The 18,421-nt window shown below is 47.4% G+C and overlaps 2 protein-coding genes across 2 annotated transcripts in view; both read left to right on the forward strand.

Annotated features, from left to right (window-relative positions):
• Positions 1 to 8,944, forward strand: part of zc3h3 (zinc finger CCCH-type containing 3) — a 43,382-nt gene extending 34,438 nt beyond the window's left edge. The window contains exons 9-12 of the mRNA XM_028404125.1: positions 1,275 to 1,406; positions 6,341 to 6,507; positions 6,584 to 6,741; positions 8,713 to 8,944. Coding sequence (XP_028259926.1) covers positions 1,275 to 1,406; positions 6,341 to 6,507; positions 6,584 to 6,741; positions 8,713 to 8,744 — 489 coding nt within the window. The 3' untranslated portion in view covers positions 8,745 to 8,944. The remainder of the gene's footprint in view (positions 1 to 1,274; positions 1,407 to 6,340; positions 6,508 to 6,583; positions 6,742 to 8,712) is intronic.
• A 4,488-nt stretch (positions 8,945 to 13,432) lies between these two features.
• mafaa (MAF bZIP transcription factor Aa) lies at positions 13,433 to 17,963 on the forward strand. The gene is given in 5 exon segments (XM_028403977.1): positions 13,433 to 13,454; positions 15,142 to 15,414; positions 15,417 to 15,449; positions 15,452 to 16,097; positions 16,196 to 17,963. Coding segments are annotated over 5 exon segments (1,005 nt in total). The 3' UTR covers positions 16,227 to 17,963.
• Positions 17,964 to 18,421: the final 458 nt, after the last annotated feature.

Raw genomic sequence — 18,421 nt, forward strand, 5'->3', positions numbered from 1 at the left:
AATAAAGTAAAAAAATACCACTCAAATCCTATGAAAGGGTATCGCCTGATTACTGGATCTACGTTTGGGTTTCTAGTGTGTGTGTGTGTCTGTGTGTGTCTGTGTAGTAAATACTCATGCCCTTCTAAGGGAAAGTCTACACGCTCAGAAAGGGAAAGCTGTCTTTTTTGTCAGACAAACAACTCCACAACAACAGGTGCCCCACTGCCACACACACACAATGGCCTGCACCTGTGTTGGCTGTCACACTGTAAGTGCTGAGAGACCAGCTGTCTGTGTGTAATGCCACCTCTCAAACAGCACCCCTCCACAAAACCTTTAGCCCCTCCCTCCAGAGGATACACCCGCTCCTATTTCATGCAGGACTGTATGCAGGCTCTGGACTGATGTGGGGGGGGGGGTGATTAAAGAGGGGTGCAGGTTTATAGGTTTTACCCCAGCACCCCTCCGAACTTGATCTGGGCACTAGTGTGGATAGACGAGCCTGAATCCTGAATCCTGCACCCCACCCAACTGTCCCCCCGCTACCACAAATTCTCCGAAACCAGATATCCCCCAAGCCAACTCCCCTGGCATTACCCCTCCACACACACACACACACACACACACACACACACACTGGGAACACCACCCGACCCCAGCCCAGTCTGTGCGCACATCCAGAGCACATAAACACATCATGAGAGCTGGACGAGCTGCAGGCTGGATAAATATTTCTGTAGCAGTTAATTAGGTAGAACTGATCCCATCTCAACGAGGAGGAGTCGCTCTCACACTGTGCCTCCCCCGTCATCCTTCTTCACAGAAACACCCCCCTCAGAGGTATATTTAGACCGGCCTCCACCAGGCTCGCCCCCACAGTCCAAACAGGAGATCTCTGTCTGTGCGCACACACACACACACACACACACTGTCAAGACACACATTCACTTTCACTCTGCCGCTGTCAACTGCAATTAAGGTCATTTAGCTGCTCAGTGTGACAGATCGCTTGGCACACCGGACATGTCTGAACCGTGTGCAGGGTGCTGGTGTGGTTTTAGAGCCACACGTCTGTCGACAAAGTCGTGTAATCTCATGTAATCTCAGGCTCTCATCACCCCTGCTCACTTCCTCGCTCTGTTTTACATACAAATGTCAAATTGTAACTGATGTCCTGTGTTTCCATTCACTCCTGAAACTTCCAGCTCTGAAATCTCCACTATGTTTGGCTGGAAATCTGACTTATTCCACAGGTTCAGAGTACTTATATGTGACTGTCGCTCTCCCCCTAGATGCCGGTGTGTTCCTACTTTCTGAAGGGCATCTGCAACAACAGTGACTGTCCTTACAGTCATGTCTACGTGTCCCGCAAAGCAGAAGTGTGTGAGGACTTCGTCAAAGGCTACTGTCCTGAGGGAGAGAAGGTAAAAACACACACACAAACACATTAGTGAGAGAGTGCCTCAGACTGCATGCCACAGGCTCTTTATGACACTTATCCAACAGAGATGGCCGTCAGCATTTTCATGATCTAGATGCTACAAAGTGTAAAATAACAAATATTAATGCTGACTGTCTATACATGATTGAACCAGTGTTTCATGAGCAGAGAAAACAGAGACAAAGGGCACTTCCTGGTACCAGCAGCTCTGCAGCTCTCTGCTCCCTGCTCCTGCTGCTTGTGCACAGTTACTCTTCCAACTTCTGTATACTTCCTCTGCACAGTCCCTTCCTATTATAAGGAGCCCTCCAAAGCTGTAAAGTCTAAACTCTGTAAGACTTGTAGTCTGAGCTCTAAAATTCACCAGATGATTCATTTTACGTCACCTGGCAAAGGATCGTTCAGCTCTTGGAGCAGGCTGCATTGAGAGAAGAGATATTGTTCATTTAAACATCATGCACACATTCTAGGCGGACAAATCTACTTCCATATCTGCAAAGTTTTCCCTTAAGCAGAGCTGACTACACCAAATCCAGACAGTCTCCAGCAGTCTTTCAGAGTTGTAAACAATTTCCAGTAGAGCAGAGAGCTCACATGCACAAGTGAAACTTGCATAACTACGTTAGACTGAATAACTGAAACGATAATTACACTCTAGCAGTTTGTATGTTATTGTCATTTAGCATCACGTTGTGTTATCTGCAGGTCTCTTTGCATTGTTTTATATGTATAAAGTTCTCCTAAAGTTACACTGAGGCTTAGGTAAACAAGTAGTTTAGTAACCACTCCACGCCCACGTGCACACACACACACATGTACACAGTGACACACAGGCAGCAACAGCTGCAGGGGGTGGCGGTCCATGATGGCATAACTGTAGTGTCTGAGTGACACATTGAGGGCCTGATGGGTAACAGAGAGCTACCTACACATGACTCAAGACTGTCAAGTCACCACACACACACACCCATGTGCCCATGTCCTCCTTAAACACCTCCTCCTCCCCTCCTCTCATGTCTCTCCTCCCTTTGTCTCCCCCTCTCCTCTCCCCTCTGCTTGTCTTTGAGCGTCGGGTGTGAAACAGATGCTTTTTCACACTGTCAGACCTCATTTAAATAGTGCATGGGGAAATGAGGATATAGAAAACAAAAGGGATATTAATATTTATTCTATTAGCCGAAGTGCTTAGGTCTGTGATTTTCCCCCTGTGTGTGTGTGTGTTTGTGCCTGAGTGCATGTGCGTGTGTTTATGGAGCACTGCGCTGCGAGGCTCTGGCGGCTCTATGATGGATAGCAGGCAGTAATTATAGATGGAAAAACTGCTGAGGATGGCACTACGGGGCAGGCAGGCAGACACTCCAGCAGCTCAAGGGTTAAGTCTGCTCCTCGCCTCCTTCCTCCTCCTCCTCCTCCTCCTCCTCTGCTACCATCCTCCCTCATCCTAGCTTTGTCTCACGCTCACACGACCTCGCAGGGTCTGTGCGTGCTTTCCAAACATTCCCACTAGTTTCATCGTTTTCAGTTCTTTTCATTATTGACTTTCTTTTCATCAGATGTAACTCCTTCACTAAGCAGAGTCGTGGTGTTAAATCTAGGTTTTGTTTAGTGTTGTGTGGCCAGTTTGCTGGTTTGGGCTGTTTGCATGGATGCTACCTTTAACAAAGGGATCAGACTTTATTTTCACTTTGACGATATGTCGGGAACAACAAGAAGCTAAAGCTGCTCCTGCAGCGTGTTCTCTTATACTCGGCTGTTCTTCATACAGCATTCCATTCCACAAAACAGCACGCTGCTTCAAAGGTGTAACAGGTGCTACACAAAGGTCTGCCTAACCATCACAGAAAGGTGTCAGATCCTGGTCTGATCCCGGTCTGATTGAGCATCGGCTAGAAGAAGTGGAACGATCCTGATCCACGGAAGGGGGACCCCCTAGAACCCACCACTGCCAGAATCTTAGCAAACACCCCAGGACACCGCCATGGGTCTGTGCCAGAGCTGCCCCAAAGTCCCCCAGACCAAACATGAGTCTGAACTCAACAATCAAAAACAGCAACTACTGCCAAGCTGCAGGTTTTCAGTAGCTTCCATGTCATGTGAGTTAGTGACTCTAAACCTACTACAGTAAACTAATAAGGTGCTCATTTTTTTTTAAAATAGATTTAAGGGCTTTCTCAGTTTTATATTAACATTTTCAGGACATGTGATTTTAACTTTTGAAGCCTGAATAGTTGCATCCAAGCAACAGGCCAGTGTGGGCCTGGTTCCACTGTGTGGCCGTGAACAGGGCAGCCATGCTTTCTCTCCGCTGTGTCACCACAGTGGTGTCATTGCAGTGAGTTAGTGGGACAGTAATGTTGTTCTGATCACAGCCTTAAGTCCAGTAACACAATGAACCCCACATTTTCTTCAATATTTTTCTCTTGTAATCATAATAATCAATCAGCCTGGGCTCCTTCATTGTTCTGCTCCGCTCACTGCGAGCTGCTCTCCATGAGTGTTGGCTCAGAGCCCAAGTTGTAAATGCATGTGATGTCCCTTTTTTATTTTACTGTCTTCTCCATCTCCCACCCTCCCTCCCCTGTCTTTCCCTCTCCTGCTTCTTTTGCTGCTTCTCTCGTCTCTTGGTAAATGTGCTGACTCCTCCTGGTTTTGGCCCAGCAGAGAGCTCTCTAATAGGCCCCAGAGACGTCCCAGCATTCCTTAAATCAAGTGGAAAATTGTTAACTTGGTGTGGGATAAAGATGTTCTGTCCACTTTAGCTCTTTCCTGCCATTTCCCTTCTCTCCCCCCACCCTCCCTCTTCTCCCTCCCCCTCTCTCTCTCTCTGTCTTTTTATGAAAATGAGGATGTATGGAGCTGTGGGCAGGAGACTCAGCTTTGCAGTCAATTTCTCTGACACCGTCTGTTTCTCACAGTAGTTCAGCTTTAACCCATCACACTCCTGTCCAGATGAGACCTCCGTCACCCTGACAGTGACACTTACGTTACAGTTATGGGAGCCGTTGGAGGATTCTTATAGTTTGTGACACAAGTCCATCTTTTAGACTTCAGATCAGCGTCCTGTGAGGATGTGCTCAGTTCCATTTGTGTTTCTAGGTGTGACGAAAGCAACTGTTGGTTCATAAACACTAGTGAAAGTGCTTCTTATGCTCATATCTTCCCCACAGTTCTCTACGGAAATGCTAACGAGCTAGCTTTGAACGATCCTCTGCAGCTCGTCACCGTTCTTCTCATGCAGTTTGCTGATCTGACCGGTTGTCAGCCCATCATGGACACTGACTCACCCATGGCTCGTTCCACCATCTGCTTAGTGTTTCCTAGGATGACCTCCGTGGTCGTTCTGACACACTTTGTTTAGCAAAATGATGATTTTTTGAAGAATCCGACTGAAGTTACACTTTGATTAACACCATGGTCACATGGCTTCACATAAGAAGGATAAGATACAAGTTCAGGAAAGGATCTGTTCTTTAGAAGTGACAAACTCTGTGATAAAGTATATACGAAGGATTTCTGTGGCTTAGTTTATACATATTTATTAGTAGCAGTTTAGTTTTTATGCGTGCATTTCTGAATTTTGGGCAAACCAAACACATTTTATAGCAGGCTACCATAGTAATGATGATGAGCAAGAGCAATAAATTCTGTGTCTCATCAGTTCAGTGTTGACGTCAAGACCCCAAATATAAACCGGATCATCTCGGTCTCCAGCAGCAGAGCTGATTTGTTGAGCGAAATGTTGTGTCAAAACCGCAGCCCTATAAGATGATCCGGAGAAACATTTGACAGCGAGCTGATCCCGGGGCGGCCCTGGCACCCAGGGGTGCAGGAACATGGGTGTGAGAGTGGTGAGAGGGTCTCTGATGGCAGCGGGTTGACCAAGAGTCCACCGTGTTCCCTGAAAGTTGATCTCCAGATCCCCCTCTACAGACATGCACACACACACACACACACACATTTCCTGGTACACACTATTTCAGGACCAATCTGCTTCCCAGTCCTGCACTCCTCACCCCCTCACACACACAGACTCCTTGCAGCCTGCACCCTCGAGTGAGTATAATTAGCTTTTCTGACAGGTGGGAGGGATCGGATCTCGTGGAGAATGAAGCTACCAATTTACACCCGTATTACACCGTCATACACACTCAGTTGCAAACATGCATGTGAAGCTCGCTCATGCTCAGCGCTCCCTGAATGACACGGGCTGTGACCCACTTGCTCAACTCGCTTGTTAAAAGTGAGGGTGACAGAAACACTGTCTCTTAAAAGTAGGAACTTACCAAAGAGTCTATTAATTAAGTACACAAGTTATGTGGGACCGAAGATCACTCAACCAAATACAGGTGTGCCTCAACCAATCTTAAAGGGACAGTTCACCCAGAAACCTGCAGCGCCCCGTATTCAGCTGTATATCACCTCGATCTGATGCGAGTCAGAGGTTTGGCTGTAGAATTTTCTGCCTTGGCTCTGATATAATGGGCCTAAGTGGCACTTGGCTGGTGGTGCACAAAGCTGCAAATAAGCTGGGAATGTGCCTGTTCAGAAATCATTACCTGGTTACACACAGAGCGAGCGGTGAGCATCTTCTGTCCTGCTGTGGTTTGGTTGTTAATAGTGCCTCACAACAATCCCCAGCTCCAAACATCTGCAGCTCACACCACAGCAACGGTACTGATAGTGGATAAAGATATGGATGAATAATATGCCGTAGGAATTTCAGGCAGCCATGTTGAAATTTAAAAACTATTATTCATGTCTCTAACACAAGAAACATTAGACAGTAACAGGTGATTTTAAAAAAACATGCTGTGCCTCCAGCGCTGGGAAATGAAGTCTTCTTTACATGTATGTGAGACATGTCTGTGTGTGTGACATCACAGGTGATTTATCACTTTTAACCCATGTATCCCGCAGTGTAAAAAGAAACACACTCTGGTGTGCCCGGACTTCTCCAAAACCGGCTCCTGTCCTCGGGGCTCTCGCTGTAAGCTGCAGCACCGCCAGCGAGCCAAGCGGAGCGCCGGCGGCACCTCCTCCGTCACCCCGGCCAAGAAAGTGCGCACCAAGGAGCCTCCGAGGAGGTCAGAGAGCAGATTCACAGCCGCCGTGACCAATGAAACGCCGGTCACAGTTTGATCATGTTTTCCTCTCTCCCAGGCCCCGTCTGTCTCTCATCATGCCACAGGACTCTCAGGCAGCTCCGGGGACGGCTGCTGCTGGTCCTCTGGAGCTGCCATCCTTCATCTCCCTCTCCAGCTCTCCAGAGGACGCAGACGCACCGGACACCCTGCCAGCTGACACGTCACAGGTCAAAGGTACAGACAGCCAGAAAAACCTCAGCGCGACGTCCAGTCACACGAATGATCACAGTCCTGGTTTGCAGATAAAAAGCATGCCGGGTTGATGATCAGTTAAACAGGTTTAGGATGTTAAAGTTACTGTCGTCTAGTTCCTATTCTGTGATATGTGGGATTACAGACACACACTCGTGTCCACTTTGCGGCTTGAGACTTGATAATCTGGTTAAACTTGTGGTTTGTTCACAGTTCATCTTGTCTGTGTCTCCTGATGTGGTAAAAATGTTTAACTTGGTAAAGTTACATCCAGAATGTTCTTCAAACTGTGAAAGTGCTGACTGTGAGTCGTATTGTCCACATGGGATTGTTTGTCTGAATGGCACAGGATTATTCCTTAATTCACCGGATTGGTGAGCGGTGCAGACAGATGATGATGATCAGAGCTCTGTGTGTGTGTGATGGTGCTCGGGGGAGGAGTAATGATGCTCAGAGGTAATAATATTTAGGTTTTAGGCTGGACACGGGCACAGCTGGGCTCTCTGTTGACAGACTTGACAGATAGAGGATTAGGAGAGAGCCCCTCCTCCTCCTTCTCACCAGGCTCGTCCATCCACCTGCCCATGCCTTACTGGCTCACACACACACACATTTGTCTGCATTTAACCCTTGTGTTTAACCTGTCCAAGCACACATAACTCACCACTGAAGTCATTTAAATCTGGTTTCCTTCATTTGGGACAGAACTGATTTTTCATTGACAAACTAAATGAAAGAGTCTCTAGGGACCATTCATCCCCAGCTGAGACTCCTCCGCTGTTTGTGAATCAGACTCTCTATTATTGACACTCACACGTTACACATTTGCATATTACCAAGTGTAAATGAGTAGGGTTCAGTGGTTGTTTCTTTATTTTATGTCATAAGTTTTTGGGGTGACTGAGTAAACTTCATCTTGGGGGAAACAAGAAAATTAAAGAGTCGACTTCTGTGTATAAATGAACATCTCTTACATTCGACAAACGATTTCACACCTCGCTGATAAAACCCGTCATCAGCATTTCTCTGCTGTATACCAGAGTTTGATATTCCTGCAGAGCATTTAGCAAGAGAGCAATCCACATCAGACACCACGGAGAACAGCATGTCCAACAACCTGTCCTGGAGCAGTAAGGAGACATCTGTCTCAGCCCTGTCCAACCAGGGTGAGGCGCGTATGCTAATTAGTTTTAGCAAACTAGCTTGAGTTGATTGACCAGTCCATGTGTGACAAATGGCACCTCTCTTAGCTCCTAGCTAATTTAGCTTAGCTTAGCTCATTTGTGACCAGTGGTCACTTGTAGGCACATGTACTTAGGAGTGTTTGTGTAATTCCTGCCACTGCCAGACGGGGGAGACAAACATTCTGTGCTTTAATTTTTTCAGTTTGAAAACGCTTCAGTTCTGAAAGACGTGTTAAACTTCAGCAGCCCTGAGCGCTCACACACATTCATGTGAAGCAGTGATCATCCACTCGTCCCTCCACCACCACCACCACCACCACCACCACCCGCACCCGCCTGTGCTGTCGGGTTGGTTTGTGCTCTTAAGTATTACTAATGACGCTCTGGTCTCTGTCTAACACACTGCACCGCCCAGAGCCTCATTAAAGGTGGAACTCAGCCAAACAAGCTTCTCTTCACTTTGCATAAATTAGCTGAAGCTCAATGTATCACTGCCAGACTACACCTCACACACACACACACACACACACCTTCATCCATCCCCGTTCTCTTCCTCATTTACTCATCAGCAGAGATGTCATCACTCACCGTTTCAACAGGATTGGAGCTTTTTAACGTACAGTAGTTCAGAGTCAGTCACACATGAGCGAGCGCTCAGTTTGTCATTTTACAACTGAATCTTTTTGTCATCTAATTTCAGAAAATCGTCTTTGTCTCATCTTTATCGAGCACTCTCTCTCTCTTTTTTCTTTTTTATTATCTTCCACAGAGAAGAAGCTGCAGATCAAGCCCCGGCTGTGAGAGACCAGTGAGAGTTCTGAGCCCCAGGTTTGTCCTGACAGACACGTCTCTGTCCTCCTTTCTGACTTATTTCACTCAGGGCCTGAAAGTTTTCTCTTCTTTATCTGAACCTGTTTTTCATATCCGATGGTTGTTTACAGGACAGGTTTTAATCATCATTTTGTAATTTTAAAAAGAAACAAATAAAGCGTCAGCTCTCACTGCGTGCTGGACTCTTTCTCTGCTGTTTGTGAGTGTGCGTCAGTGTCGTCACATGTCCTGAGCTTGTTTGTGAGCACTTTCATCGAGAAGGCGATGACAGGCGCAGCAGTGCGGCTCGCTTTAAAGGCCGGGGATGAGACACATGAGTGCAGAGTGAATTCACCCTTTCACCCTCACTGTGTGTGTGTGTGTCTGTGTGTGTCTGTGTGTGTGTGTGTGTGTGTGTGTGTGTCTGTGTGTCTGTGTGTGTGTGTGTGTGTGTGTGTGTGTCTGCGTGTGTGTGTGTGTGTGTCTGCGTGTGTGTGTCTGTGTGTGTGTGTGTGTGTGTGTGTGTGTGTGTGTGTGTGTGTGTGTGTGTGTGTGTGTGTGTGTGTGTGTGTGTGTGTGTGGGAATCTGCCCCTCCTCTGCTTCAGATGGTTGTGTGTCAGACATATTTCGCCCACGTGAGCGGCTGCATCTACCTGCGCCCGCTCCCCTCCTGATGGTTTCAGATTCTGTATTCCTGTTTCTGGTGCTGGGGCTCATTGTGAAGGCTACAGCAGGTGAATCCTTTGGAACACGACATCCCAGGATTCACTGCGAGCCGGTGATGGTTGTATTTTTACAGGACCAGTCTTCTGGTCATTTTTACCTTCTTTCTTTTTTTCCTACTGCTCTTTGTCTGCATGTTTGTCTTTCGTTTTTCCTCCAACTTCAGCTGGAAGTCCACTGTGAAACCACATGGACACGTCCTCCATGACGCCACCGTCAGAGCCTGGCTTGCTGTTTTTCATTGGGACTTGGCAGCAGGGCCTACGTTCTCTCTTGAAACTCTCCCTGAAAGAAGAACGACAGGAGAAGCTCCTCTAGTGGAAACATGCGGCGGTGTGGGCGGAGCTACAACAGCCCAATAGTTCCTGTTGCTGCTCGTAACAGATGAAACGGTGTCTGTTTCCTGATTGTAGCTGATGCTGCAGAGGATGCTGGGAGATGTCACTCCTCCTCTCCAATGCACAGCACACAGGCTTCTACTCATTAAACTATTTATACACCATCTGAGTGTGTGTGTGTTACACTAAGATGTCACAATACACACATTCTCACACACACACACACACACGCACAGGTGCTGTGAAGAAACTGCACTGTGTGTGTGTGTGTGTGTGTGTGTGTGTGTGTGTAGCTAGAATGTGTGCCACACAGAAACACTGAATGACAGCTGTTTGTTTCATTTGAAGTGTTTTCTCTGCAGCTTGTTGTGATGGACGCTGTGATGTCTTCTCGTGATGTCGGTGGACTCAGTGACGCATGTCTGCGTTTACACTGCTCTGCTAATTTGACAGACTAATAAAGGATTAAGCTGCTGTGGGTGTGGACATCGCAGCGAGAGAAACTGTCGCTGAAGTGCGACCGTGGCTCCTCTGTGTGTCTGTAAACATTCCTGCCGAGGACACAGTCATTTCAGATTTGGCCTCTTGTTTCTAAAAGCATGTGATGAAAACAATAATATGAGCAGCAGCAGTGAGAAGCTCCTCAGATCCATCTGTGCTCTGTGTATGTCGTTCCTTTTCAAATGGTTACAAGAGGCAAACCAAGCAGACGATGACCTCTGCTGTGCTCTCAAACTTTTTAAAATATGCTCCACAGACCTCTGCAGACTGCTGCACTTCCAGCATGACCTGCTGCCCTCTCGCCCCGGTCTCCCTTGTAAAAGAGATGTTTTGCCGAAATGTCTCAGCTATTGGCAGGAGAGACATGAAATCTGGTTTGATATTCATCAGATTTTGAATGAATCTGTTAGAAAATGTGACCAAATATGCTGAAAATCATATCGTAATGTAATCATCAGGAATAAAAAAGTGTCTGTTTTGGGGAATGTGTGTCTTCTCTCCAGTTTTTCTTCTTTTGGCATTTTTGGAATTCCAAGAAACACCAAAAAAAAGCTTTTTTTTAATCATCTGGTCAGATTTACAGCTGTGCAGGCTGATAACTGTCGCTTCATGTACCAACGAGGCATGAATATGATTGGGTTTGTGTGTCTGAGGAGTTCTCAGACTGAGGGGACGTTTGTCTGCTGTGCAGCTCATGTTTCCTGGATGATGAAGCCGTGGAGCAGCAGGTGAGTCACATTTGACGTTTTGTATTCACATACATGAGAGCTGCATGGTGTTAGCAGACTTCACACACCCCTGGTTAAACCTTGTTGGATGGATTTTGTGTGTGTGTGTGTCACTTTCTCTCTCAGATGTATTGACAGCAGTGAGCAGAGATGGAGAGCTCGACATGCTTCTGAGAAAAGGCAGGAGACAGCGAGCCATCACTCTTCCCTTCTTGCCACACGTTTTTTTTTTCTTCCCCCTTCCTCCTCTTCCTCCTCACCCACGTTGCTCTTCACCAGCGCTGAAGACGTAAGTGCCTTAGACAGATGTCTGCTGCCTCTTGTCTAAAACCCTCAACGCGAGCTGCTGAGCTCGGCAAACTCTAATTAAGATCAATATTTCAATTTTTAGTAAAAGCGCACGAGATGGAGAGAAGACAGAGGGAGAGAAATCATCTGTCCACAGAGACAAAGAGAAAGGTCAACTGTGATCCTTCACTGTGTGGGTGTTGGAGAGGCTTCGGATCTGAGCAGGTCTGTGTGAATGTGTGCTTCCTTTAAAGGATCAGTCCGCTTAATATGAGTTTTCTTAGTGGATTGTCATGAAGGATAAGCTGTGAATGTTTACCTCTGATCACCTTCAGGAAGAAACTTAAAATGCTGCTGCTCCACAGTTTTGAAATGGACATGACAAGTGAACTTCAGCTCCATTTGAACTCTTAGATTTCTCTACCTCATGAGCTAACCTCACAAGAGGAAGTGCGAGGATCTTTGACAGCTAGCTTTTAACAGTTAGCAGGATAATATGAGCTTTTACTCAAACCAAACCATTAACAAGGTCTTAATGGCAGCTGGATGCTGATTGGTTCGAACCACCTGTGGTTCAAGACAAACTCACAGATTGAAGTCTGAAGGTTGAAATTAGTTTGTGGATCCACTTGTAGGATTAAAAGTCACATGTCTTCTCCAGCATTGCTGCAACTTTTTCCTATTTTCGTGTGGATTCTGGTACAAATTTGGAAGCTGTTAATCTAATATTAGATGTCTGGACTTGTCAGAGTTCCATGAAAACGTTTTCCATGCGTGAGTGATTGATTAGAGGATCTCTGACACCCTGCTTTACTGAGAATCCTCACTGAGTGTGTGTGTGTGTCGTGGTTCTTTCCCTCCTCTCAGCCCTCTCACTCTCTCTGTTGTCACATTTTCCGCCTCTTTCAGACCTCACGCACCTTTCCTCATGTTTTCTCCTGAATGTGGTGAAACTCCCTGTTAACTTAGGTACTCGTGCATGTGCGCGTGGCACACTTATAGCTGAATCCTCCGCGGAGGCATTAGTGACTTAAAAAAACCCGTCCAGGCCTCAGATAACCCCGAGCACCTCCTGCAGCCGGTCTCTTTGGTCCGGATGCTGCGCGCCTGCCTGGACGCAACGCGCGCCTCGCCGGCCGGCTCACGGCCCTCCTCCTCCTCCTCCTCCTCCTCCTCCGCCGCCGATCCTCCACCTTGCTGATGTCCGTTTTGCTTAAGTCTGTAGAAGTGCACTTGCAGCGAAGTCCCACTATGCAAAGGCACAATGAAAACCCTGACTTCAAAAATTTATGTCTCAAGCCCTCGGCCGCAGACACTCCCCTTCCCTGACAATGAATGGACCACAGCAGAGCTTCTTAAATGTGCCATTTCAATGCAGACTGCTTAGCTGGGCGTTTGAGGGCCAGCTCTGCTTATTTGATAAAAAAAAGCCCCTCTCCTAATGACACCTAAACTTAAAATACCTTGATATGATTTCCATCCCTTCATCTCACGCGCTTCTTTTCATCCATGCCAGCAGATTTGAGGCGCAGAGGAAGAGGAGGGTGGCGGGATGAAGGGGGGCGCGTATTTCATGGCCACTTCGGACTGGAAGTTAAGCTCAGCAGCTGTGCAAGGTTTTCCTGCTCACATCTGACCAACTTAAACTTACTGCCACCTGTTTTTACGCAGATCGGCACTTTGCGGCTGATATATCACTCTGCGCGCGCCGCTGCGGGGTCAGGTGGTGTCCCGAGGTGCTTATCAGCGCGATCACACACACACACACACTAGAATGGAGACGCGTGCACGCGCTCCGTCGATCCGCAGCAGGATGCAATTAGTGGTTGATTGTGGATGAAAAGCCGCGAGGACTGTCCAATCATACTTGACCTGCGCGCAGCAGCCGCGCGGCCTCCTCGCAGAGCCGCGGAAATGCGGATTGATTTTTGGCGTGCAGAGGGGCGCGTGGGGCCTTTAGATCGATCCGTGATTGATAGATTCGGTGTTTTGTGGTGTCAGAGAGATCCTCAGGATTCCTCTGAGACCTGCAGGAGGAAGGGGGACGCAATAAGCTGCTTTTGATTAAGTTGGCAGAGTTTTTACGCACGAAACGCCAACATGGCCGCAGTCTGCGCGCACTGTGGGTTCAGCTGTTTGCGCCTTTATGTGTTTTCACGCATTTGTCAGCTCCAGATTTTTCCTCTTTTGTTGTTTTTTTATTATTTTTCCTGTGTGTGTTTGACAGTTTGTGTCTCATCCCTTCGATAATAATCAGTTTATTTATTTGACATAAATGTTTTATGGGGTCAGATCAGAACCCATTCTGTCAGATTACACTTTATGAAATTAGTTTTATAAAATGTAAATACCTTGGTGATTACACTCTATTGAAAATAGTTCCTATTATCATAAAGGTGATCATAATGATCAATGAATCTTAAACAGACAGACTGTTGAGTCCCTGTAGGACTGTGAGACCTGGAGGTGGCTCTGCTCCCTCCGAACCTCAGGACATACCTGACCCCTGGTTTGGTGTTTCTCTGTTCCTGTAAATATTTTTCTCTGAGAAACTACCGGAGCTCTCATCTTACTCCGCCGCCGTGCAGTAGCGTTTGCTCGGTCACTAGAGGGGGAGATCTGCTGCACCTGTTCTCCTCTGCTCGCTGCTTCCCCCCCCCACCCTCTACCCCCCTTCGGCTCCGCTCGGCTGTCTTCGGCCAGAACAGAGGCTTCGCTATAGGAGAATGCAAATACCCGTCTGCGGTGTCTTCCCATTGGCCCGTCACACCTCTGTGTGGGAGGGTCGGGGGCCACGCTGTCTTTATAAGTGCAGTTTGCCTCCCAGCGCCTCAGTGACACTGCGTGCTTGCACCGTGGAGCCGTTAGAAACTGTGTTAGAGCCATCAGGCACAAAACAAACTGGAATTTATCACCTCTTGCATAAAATTCCACACACACTCAACACGTAAGGTCAACAGCGCGACCCAGCGTGGGCGGGACAGGACCGCGGGGACCGAGCCTGTAAGTAGACGCTGCTTGAATTCTGTGCACGGACTGCTACAAGAACAGGGGACCGGACTCCTGTCCTCTGAGAGAGAGAGAGAGAGAGCGCGTCCTGCAGCTCCACGTCCATCTGAACTTGATAACCTCTGCACGTGTCTCCTCCGGCTGGATTCCTGGGACCTTTGGCACACCTTTACGCACGCCCTGTGCAGCATCCACCACACACCGCACAGTCCGTGACGCGCTGCTCTGTGTGACTGTGTGAGAAAGTTTAAATCCGGGCCATGCTGCAGTGACTCCAGCCGCGGGACTTCATGATCAGTTGTAACAGCAGGAGGCGAAGAAGGATGCTTGGAAAATATATATACACACGCACCGAGCGGAGGAGACAGAATCTGTTCGTGTCACTTGATCGAGCAGAACCGGGGACAGTAAATCACAGGGAGGCAAGTGGCCTGCAGAGGTGAAGCGAGGACAAGACAGGTTGGTGTCTCCAAATTCAGCGGGCTCGAGTTTCAGCCGCCCCGGGGGCTCCTGGTATTAAAGCGTGCATTTGACCTGGGATAAGTTGTCAACAAGAGCAGCGAGCGGAGGCGGACTGGCAGGTGTACAGTTCATTTACATGCACACGTATATTCACGCCACTATATATAGAAGTTGACTTAGGACGAGCAGCCTTAATAAGTTTTCTCCTCCCACCCGCGGTCCTGCAGCCGCTCCACGCACCGGGCGTGTGCGTGCGTCTATATATACACCACACAGGCTTTGGTTCCTCTCCGCAATCTGTATTCGAGAGGGCTGCCCGCCGTCGGTTTGGCTGTGAGGGCAGGAGTCGTCGCATGGACTGACATGGCCCACCGACCTCGCCATGAGCGCAGAGCTGCCCAACAGCCCTCTGGCCATCGAGTACGTCAACGACTTTGACCTGATGAAGTTCGAGGTCAAGAAGAGCCGCCGGAGGCCGACCGCTACTGCCACCCGCCTCCCGTCCGCTCCCTGTCCTCCACCCCCGATCAGCACACCCGGCTCCTCTGTGCCTTCCTCGCCCAGCTTCGGCGCCCCGAGCCCGGGCGCGCAGCCCAACCAGGGCCTCACCAGCGCGTCAACAGCAGCGGCAGCAGCAACAACAGCAGCGCAACAACAATCACAGCAACGCGGGCAAGCCCCAGCTGGAGGACCTGTACTGGATCCCCAGCTACCAGCACCACATCAACCCCGAGGCGCTCAACCTGACCCCGGAGGACGCGGTGGAGGCCCTCATCGGCAACGCGCACCACCATCACCACCACCACCAGGCCTACGAGGGCTTCCGCGGGCAGCAGTACGTCGGGGAGGACCTGTCCACGGCCTCGGCGGCCCACCACCACCAGGCCCATCACCACCACCATCACCACCACCACGGCCACCACGCCCGCCTGGAGGACCGCTTCACGGACGAGCAGCTGGTCAGCATGACGGTGCGGGAGCTGAACCGGCAGCTGCGGGGCTTCAGCAAGGAGGAGGTGATCCGCCTGAAGCAGAAGAGGCGCACCCTGAAGAACCGGGGCTACGCGCAGTCCTGCCGCTTCAAGCGAGTGCAGCAGAGGCACATGCTGGAGACCGAGAAGTGCACCCTGCAGAACCAGGTGGAGCAGCTGAAGCAGGACGTGGCGCGCCTCGCCAAGGAGAGGGATCTATACAAGGAGAAGTACGAGAAGCTGGCCAGCCGGACCTACAATGCCGGCGGACCCGCGAACACGAGAGATCCGCCCGGGAAACAGGCCAACACCGAGTTCTTCATGTGAGACACTGACTGTTTGTAGCATAGACTCTGAATGACACCCCCACCCGATCCCCCCTTCTTACATTAACTTATATTTTTCTGTATTTTTTTTACAGTTATTCCCTCAGCAGAAAAAGAACTTTGTAACTCAACATCTTCACAAACAGATGCGCAGAATCTTTGTGCGCATTTTTTCAGTCTTAAAAGATGTTTAGGCTAAACTTGTGTACGCCAGGTGGGCACATGGGATCACTCAGCCTGCAGACTGAAGTCTTACTGAACCAATGTGACTGTCTTAACTCAGAGAGCGCGCAGCGGCGGTTTTGTCTTAAAATGGGGGCAAAGATTTTTTTTTTTTAAAGTCTGAATGAACTGAAATAGAAGCAGCAGAAGGAGAAGCAGCAACACACCGCCTCACTTCACAGAGAGCTCCGGACAGACTGCTGTGAGGCAGAGACCTTTCAATAATGCAAGTCTAATAGTCCCCCTGTCCCCCATTTGCAACCCTGCATGCAGGACATGTATGGTAACCTCCAGCCGTCTCTCCCACAATCCTCCCACATGTATGGAACGCATGACCCATGGTTCTCTCCTCCTCCTCCTCCTCTTCCTCCTCTTCCTCAGCCATCAGTGCGGCCTGGGTATGCAAAAAGCCACAAAATGTTTCCTCCTAACCCTTCATTAAAAAAAAAATAGAAAATCCCCAGAGAGGTGCAAGACTGCGGACAAACACGCAAAACAATCTGCTCCCTGGATGCGTCTTTAACTGCTATTTTCAATCAAATTTTCTATTGTTTTAAAAAAGAAAAGAAAAACAAACAAAAAGAGATAACTGAGCCAGATTTTAGACTGTATTTATTTCCACCTGTACATAATGTGTAGAGAAACAACAGTTACCTGTGTTATTTTACCTTCTCTCTTTTTAAAAAACCTGCTTTTGTTGCTTGGATTCTTCGAAATGTCTTAATACAAATGTTTGTATGTTACAGCATGCAAATCGTCTATGGTATCCTCCTCCTGTGTAATGTCCAAAGGCAAAACCTATAACTGCACTAAGAAGAGATCAGACTGGACTTTTGTTTACTCACCGTGTAGGACCTTTGGATGGGTTCAGAAACCTGGATGTAAATTTGATGAGGCGGAATCTTCATTTTATTAGAAGGACTGCATTCGCTGCTAAATCTCTATGCACCAAACCTGATGATTAAAAAAGACTTAATTTCATCTTTTTTCTTTTTCTTTTCTAACTTTCACTATTTTGTAGGAATTTTCTGCAGCCCGGTGTCTTAATCAGATCTGACAGGAGGATGCTTGATTGTTAGAAAAAGAGGTTTCTTGGAGTAACGCCATGCATTATTCTGTCAGCAGCAGAGCTCCCTCCGCTCCGTCCGTGTGTTTTCTGCTGCCTAGATATATGTGCAATATTGTGCAGAAGTGTCCGAAGCTCCGCAACCTGTTGGACGTGCAGGAAATGTTGCAACCATAGCTCCAAATAGCAAAAAGCAATCAATTATTATTATTTATTATTAATAATGCCCACAAACCTCTGTTCCTGTGACGTAAATAAACACAAAAATCACTCAATTCTTGCGACCAGTTTACATTAAAAATATCTTTTTTTACTTTAATTTAATATTTTGGGATTTAATCTTAATGTCTCTAATTATTTTTTCCCCAAAGCAACAAAAATGTGAAGTTCAGTAAAAAAAAAAAGGGAGAGTAAAAGCAACTTCTGCACAGTGCTGTAAATGTATATCTGTACATATAATTCTATATTTATTCAATGAACGTGTCCTGACGTGTCCAACAAGTGAAAACCTACCAAGTGGAACGTTGTTGAGAATCTTGTTTCATAATGTTTAATAAAAAGTTCTGTCCCAAATCTGTCAGACTGGATGCCGCCGTCATTGCTACAACAGCAGGGCAGCTTTTATTTTGAAACAATTAAAAATTAAAAAAGGGCTTCCTGCCCCTAAATTATTGACGATGACGTAAATACAGTTTTTGTTTTTGTTTTAGGACAGCAGAGCTTCACCGCAGCTCCTTGTACAAAAACAAAAAAATAATCTCTTAATATGAGTAATGTAACTTATTTTACTGACTAAATGATTAAATGTTGTTAAATCAAAACCTGCATTTTTATACGGGAGACAGCGCGACACCATGATGTAATAAAAAATATTGTCAATCCAATATTATTAGTATTATTATTATTATTATTATTATTATTATTATATGTAGCGGCCTACACAAAAATATAATAACGAATTTAATCACCTATTTTAAATGTCTTAGTTAATTTGGGCTGTGGGTTTTTTGTGTTGTTGTGTGTTTTTTTCCTG

Source organism: Parambassis ranga, chromosome 4, assembly GCF_900634625.1.
Source record: "Parambassis ranga chromosome 4, fParRan2.1, whole genome shotgun sequence".
In the NCBI taxonomy this organism is placed as follows: Eukaryota; Metazoa; Chordata; class Actinopteri; family Ambassidae; genus Parambassis; species Parambassis ranga.